This window comes from Syzygium oleosum, unplaced genomic scaffold (assembly GCF_021117445.2).
Source record: "Syzygium oleosum isolate NSW1041296 unplaced genomic scaffold, Sole_v2.1 Sole_v2.16, whole genome shotgun sequence".
NCBI lineage: Eukaryota > Viridiplantae > Streptophyta > Magnoliopsida > Myrtales > Myrtaceae > Syzygium > Syzygium oleosum.
Window position 1 is genome coordinate 5708744 of NW_026607500.1, and position 6253 is coordinate 5714996.

The following is a 6253-nucleotide window of genomic DNA, read 5'->3' on the forward strand; positions in this document are numbered from 1 at the left end:
TTTAAAAAACTTCAATCTTTTTTATCTAATTTAATTTATAGTTTTTAATTTTTTTTTATGTGGCGCTTGTTTGATGCCGCATCATTGCCAAGTGTCTCAAAAAAATAACAAAATAAGACACGTAAGCATTTTCCATTAGCCTAGTTTGACGGCGTTAACTTTAGAACTCGATCGAACTAACTTAACAAGTTTTAGGACTTGATTGCACTTTTTGCAAATTTTAGGACTCAATTACATTTTCGTGATAAATTTTAGGACTTCTAGTGAAAATATCCCTATTGCATATTATAGATTACTCGAACCTTGAATTTGCGAAGATCCTAAAGAACTGGGGCGCCTATAGTTGGCGACTCCCGATTTGCAAAATTTCCACGTGCTACATCAAGTCGTGTTTTGTGAATTGTGATGTTTATTCATCACTTATCCACGATTCGACAGAGATGATTTTTGAGCGGACAACGTCATGTCATTTAATCTAGAAAATTGATCTTCATCGCTGTTGTCAGCAAATCTTTGTCCCTTCTTTAGTTAACAAATTGCAATTCTCATTAGGAAAAATTACCAAAAAAATCTTAAACCTATTACACTTTTGCCAATTCGGTGCTAAACTTTTTCATTTTGCCAATTAAGTCCTAAATATTTTCATGTTTTACCAATTGAGTCCATCCGGCCAATTTTAATCGGAAATTACTGACGTGGACACTGGCTATCCTACATGGCACGACCGATGCTGACATGGACATTTTTAATAATATTTTAATGATATTTTGATTTTTATATTTTTTTTGGTTTTTTTTCCTTTCTTTTAATTTACTTTTTTATTTTTTTTTTGAGTGACGGCCGACGACCCTCTCCGGCTCTGGGCAAAGGCATTGCAGCCCTCGCCTAGACCCATCGGGGACCGCAATGCCCTTGACTAGGGCAAGTGAGGGTCGCCAAGCCTTCGCCTAGGCCAGATCACCAACCCTCAATCCAAACCCCCCCCCCCCCCCCAAAAAAAGGTAAAGAGAAGGAAAAAAAAGTCGAAAAAAACTATAAATTTTTTTAAAAATTATTAAAAAATGTCAACGTTAGCATCGGTTGTGCCACATGAGACAGCCGACATCCACGTCAGTAATTTCCAGCCAATTGGCCAGATGACTCAATTGGCAAAACATGAAAATGTTTAGAATTCAGTAGGTACAATTAAAAGGTTTAGGATTAAATTGGCAAAATACAATAGGTTTATGATTTTTTTGATAATCTTCCCATTCTCGTTGGGACATGCATCTATTAATCTTCCTCCCCCCCCCTTCTTCTTCTTCTGTAGATAGCAATTCGTTAACGTTCAAACGTAGTTTTTATAGTACACAATGATACACATTGCTTGCCTTGATTCAAGTTTCTGGCAATTTATTTAAGTACACTAAACAAGCAAATCGCTTTGCGCGCTTTTGCCATGGAAGCTCCAGGACAATGCTTAGGAACAACCTTTTGCGCCGAAACCAATCCGCCCTCCAGCCACATCATACACCACCTCAAATGACCTCTGCTGTATGTTCCCGTAGATGCTGAGATCCGAGTCGGCAGGGCTCGATGCAAACGCTAGGCACACTTTTGATGGATTCACGGGAAACAACACACCGCTAGGGTCCAAGTCGACGGCAATCGGTCCGTTGAAGGAGAATGTGATCACCGGGACAGTGACCATGGTGGACCCGCTCAAGTCGTAGCAAGTGTCGAAGTGAGAAGCCGGAGCTGACATCTTGTACTTTGACATCGCCTGCCGGAAGGCCGAGCGAAGGGCGCTGTATGCGGTCGGGGGCAATTGCGTGATTGTGGTTCCCGAGTCAATGATCGTGCCAGCATTTGAGAACACGGTCGACGGAATAGGGAGCGGTTTGCCTCCGACACTGATTTCTATTATGTCGATACCGTAGAAGATTGAACTCTGCGGGACCGTTGATATTGGCGTGAAGCGGACTGAGGTGGATGTCCCGCTGCCCTTGCCGAAGGTTAAGTACCCCGTGGAGCTTATCGAAGGGGGGAGGCAATACGAGAATGATCGGCCGTATTGGGTCTCGCTTTGTTCTAAGAGTGAAATCCGGTCTCGGGCGAGCCCCAACAACCCGGCAAATCCCGTGAATCGCCCTCCATTGTTCTGACCGCACCCGAATTCAAAACCGGAGATTGCATCCGTTGGTGATAAGGTCAGTGTTTCTGTTGCAAAGAAGCCGATGGTGAAGGACTCTTGGTCACCATACCGCGATTCGTAAACGCATGTCGAATCGCTGCAGCGAGATCGTTGAGCTGCATACCATGGAGCAACATGAAATTACAATCGAGATGAAGAAAACCTCCTAACTAGTCTTTTATCCATTTTAATCGGATTTACTGGGTTTACCCTCCGTTTTATTGATCTATTAAATTGCTTTATGAAATAACGTCGAGACTAAACTCAGTGCTTGAATGTTATTTAGTTCAACATACAGAGATTTAATTGGAATACCCTGGAATTTAAATTGAGGTGAAGTTAATTACCAGTGCCAGAAGGAAGCTGAGAGCAAGATGGAGAAGAGCAAGAGATATTGGCATAGGACGAGGACTGAGAGGGGTCAAAGATTGGCTCGGTTTGGGTATAGCAAGACACGATGCAGGGCTCGCACTGGGTCCACGTGAGTGCACTTCCGGTGTCGAACAAGAGGGTCAGGTCCTTCTTCGGCGTGCCGAGTCCTATCGTCACCAGGTAGCTCCCTCCGCCAGGACTGTACTTAGCCGGGATGCTGACGGCCGAGTCTTTCAGGTTGTCCGTGGCGTTAGTGTCAGATAATTTGGATCGAATCCACTTTGCTCTCGCAATGTCTTCAAGCAGAAATTGGGTGTGGTTCACCGGTTCGCCGTTGAAAAGGGGAGAGCATGGACCGTGCTTGTGAACCAGCTTCAAGGTTGAGTTCGCTGCAAGAAGAATGAGAATTTGATTAATATGAAGGGCTTTCGATTAACAAAGATTTATAAATCGGTGTAGATAAATCATAATGTGCATTATTGAAAAAATGATACATCTTGTAATTTTCAAAGACCATGTTGTTATCTTTAATCCCATTTGATGGGTCCACCAAGTGGGAATTTTTTAATTAGAAAAAATAATAAATCAACCAAAATAAAAATAAATGAATAGAAATCGCACTCATTGGAAACATCATCCGTATAAAATATTTTTACATTCAATCTAAAAAAGAAGGTTTCTATTTCTTTATTGCAAGACAAAATGAATGTAGGATTCTTATTAGCAACATTCCCAATGTAAAATATTTTTCAAATTTGAAATGGTGCAAGAAAAATATCCATCATTTAACAAAGTGAACACAATTGTCAAAATAAAACCTCAGATATGTGTTAGTATCTTAATTTTCGTGTACAAAGTAAATATTCATAGATATATAGGTAGATGACCACTACATTCCAGGCAAGTAATGCTTATCATTGTTCAATCAAAGTCAAAAGAGACCGATAAAATTACGAGAAAACTGATAACTTAATATGTACGAGACACATTGTAATCTACAAGTTTTCGCTTGTTGGGTAACTCTCTACAATCCAATTAAATTAGGTAAAATTACATGTGTGGTTACTAATTTGACTTTCGTTGCATCTATAATAGGTGGAAATGTTCGACCAAAAAAAAAAAAAAATAGGTGGAAATGTTTCGAGAGTACACTATAAAAAGAATCGAGTCCTACATTCAAATGATTATTCAGAGTGTATAAAAAAAGTTCAGATGCAGTAACTTATTCTTGTTGGTTTCAATTTCTTTTTGGAAGAAATAAATATAGTCCAAATTCTGGACATTTTCTATCTGAGATTCTATTCAAAGTTTGCTTCGTGTCTCCAAACTGTGTAGGTTCCGGTTGCCTATTCCATTGTAATTGCAGCTCGTGATCAAAAAGGCACCTCTAGTCACGGGGAACAACGGTGCCGTTATCGTAGCACCACTCCATACGAGGCCGACAAGCTGCACTCAAAGGAGTTTTAGAATACTGTATGCACGAGTTCAATGCGAGAGAGAGAGAGGCCACCGAGGTTTTGGCTCAGATGAGAACGGAGTTTGCTCATTTCCTTGTGATTTTGAATTCAAATTTCGTTGAGAACTTCATACATAAAATTCAGAATGTATTCAGGTCAACATGGGGAAATGGGCTCTTAAAATCCATTGGGAGGTGCACTAGTTGAGGTGCGCAAAAACATCCCGAGCACCACTTAACCGTAAAAAAATATATATATATCGGAGGGAGAGACTAAAGGGACAAGTGTCTATTTTTGGGCCTGGCCATTGGGGGGAATTATCTCTGGCACATGAATGACGGGCTTAATGTCGCGAATCTATGAGATAGAACAACCACAAAAATATGTGGTGATTGATGGTAGGATTTTATGAGTACGGGTTAAAAATAATTTCTAATACTCAGGCTCCGTTTGTTTCACGAAAAATAATTTTCAGAAAAACATTTTTCATATTTTTTGGAGTTCGTTTCATGGAAAATAAACTAATCATGGAAAAAGAAAGGAAAAAAGAGAAAAATAATTTAAAAATAATTATAAATTAATTCAAATTTCAAATTTTTTGGTAATTTTCCATAGAAAATCAAATCGGATACCGAACAGTAGAAAATATTTTCTAGTTAATTTCTAGGTCTTAGTTGAGCACCGGAAAATATTATAATTTTCTTGAAAAATGACTTTTTGAAAAATATTTTCCAGAAATGTCATATTTTCTGTAAAACGAATAGAGCTTTAGTAAGAGCTGATCATGGAGATGTACCTTTTGTTCCTATTAAATGAGTGGTCCAGCACTAACCATACTTCTTAACACTAGATTATTAAAAAAAAATTTATAAAATTTTTAAAGCAAATAGATGATTTAAAAAAAAAATGAAGGAGTAGAGACTATGATGGGAAATGTACTTTCTCCATCGTGGGACTCTTCGCGAAGTCCATTTATCCAGGTTTAATGTATTCGATGATTTGTCTTAGATATGTGTAATTGAAACAGAATATGAAATTAATAGAGTATTTATGTGGGATCTTAATTGAAAATGCTGAGCGTGTACACTTTCTTCAATTCAATTAGACCAAAGTTAAACAAATGATTCATATCGATTTGAACATTAGAAGCATTAATAGATATATAACTGACCGTCTACGCAATTACACGTTGATGCCTATTTTGACTTTGAAAGAGCTTAATTTAAGAGTAAATATCATGAAAAACCTCAAACTGGTACACCTCTGATAAATTGACCACAAACTAATTTTTTGACTACAAAAAACACACAAACTGGTACATCTGTGACAAATTTACCCAAAACTAATTTTTTGACCATAAAAAATTAGTAAACTGATACATCTGCGATAAAATTTACCCTTCGTTAAATTAGATTAATACCACAAAAAATCACAAACTAGTAAACTTGTGACAAACAGATGGGTAAAACCATAAACTGGTACACTCGTCAACTACCACGTGTCATCAAACTCTGTAATTTGATGGTAAGATTTAACGGAAACTAACGAAAGGTAAATTTGTCATATGTATACCAGTTTGGAGTAGTTTGGGATAAATTTATTACAGGAGTATCAGTTTGAGGTTTTTCTGTAGTATTAAATCTTAATTTAAGCAACAAAATGAATAAATAAATTGCACTAGAAGTCTCTGGTTTTCAGTTCACAAATGACGATTTTGCACATCACCACTTGACAATCTGAGTTTGCGCTTTCAACGACACTCAATGCGAATTCATGCAAGAATCTAGAGAGAGAGAGAGAGAGAGAGGACCGTTGGAAGTTGAAGCTTTGCAGTCTGGAGAAGGGAAAAGAGAGCTGACTGCGAGGGTGATCTCCTCAGCTCCATGGACAATGCAGCCCTTCTCAGTTGAGCACAGAAGGCAAAGGAGAGAGATGCAGAGTAGTATCTCGATGAGGAAAGAGGAGCGCGGTGAAGCCGCCATCGTCGTCGTCATCGTCGTCTGTCTTCTTCTTCTTCTTCTTCCCTTTCTCCAAGTAATATGGAGTCGCCTCCACGAGTCACGGAAATGCTTTTGTTGTTGTGTGTCCATTCTTATCTGCCTTTTTGCAGACGTTATCGTTTGGTAGATCAAGATTTTCTAAGTTGCCTTCAAATTAGGGTCCCATGTCCCCTCCGTTAACGCTTCTCTCGTGCTCAAAGTTGCCTTAAAATTGAAGGAGTAGAGACTATGGTGGCGAGTTCTGCTTTCGA

The 6253-nt window shown here is 38.7% G+C and overlaps 1 protein-coding gene across 1 annotated transcript; it reads right to left on the reverse strand.

The window, feature by feature from the left end:
• Positions 1-1303: 1303 nt before the first annotated feature.
• Positions 1304-6020, reverse strand: LOC115663196 (aspartyl protease family protein At5g10770-like). Its single transcript, XM_056318645.1, has 3 exons — positions 5813-6020; positions 2521-2934; positions 1304-2289 (listed from the first exon to the last, which is right to left on the reverse strand). The coding sequence occupies exons 1-3, from the start codon at positions 5994-5996 to the stop codon at positions 1460-1462; spliced, it is 1428 nt and encodes a 475-aa protein (XP_056174620.1). The 5' UTR covers positions 5997-6020; the 3' UTR covers positions 1304-1459.
• Positions 6021-6253: the final 233 nt, after the last annotated feature.

What these genes read in the sequence shown, in the direction of transcription:
- LOC115663196 (XM_056318645.1), bottom strand. Translation starts at nt 5,996, where the DNA reads ATGACGACGACGATGGCGGCTTCACCGCGCTCCTCTTTCCTCATCGAG. An exon ending in CAAAGCTTCAACTTCCAACG is followed by an intron (nt 2,935 to 5,812) that starts GTCCTCTCTCTC and finishes TTCTTCTTGCAG; the next exon opens with CGAACTCAACCTTGAAGCTG. An exon ending in TCAGCTTCCTTCTGGCACTG is followed by an intron (nt 2,290 to 2,520) that starts GTAATTAACTTC and finishes CATGGTATGCAG; the next exon opens with CTCAACGATCTCGCTGCAGC.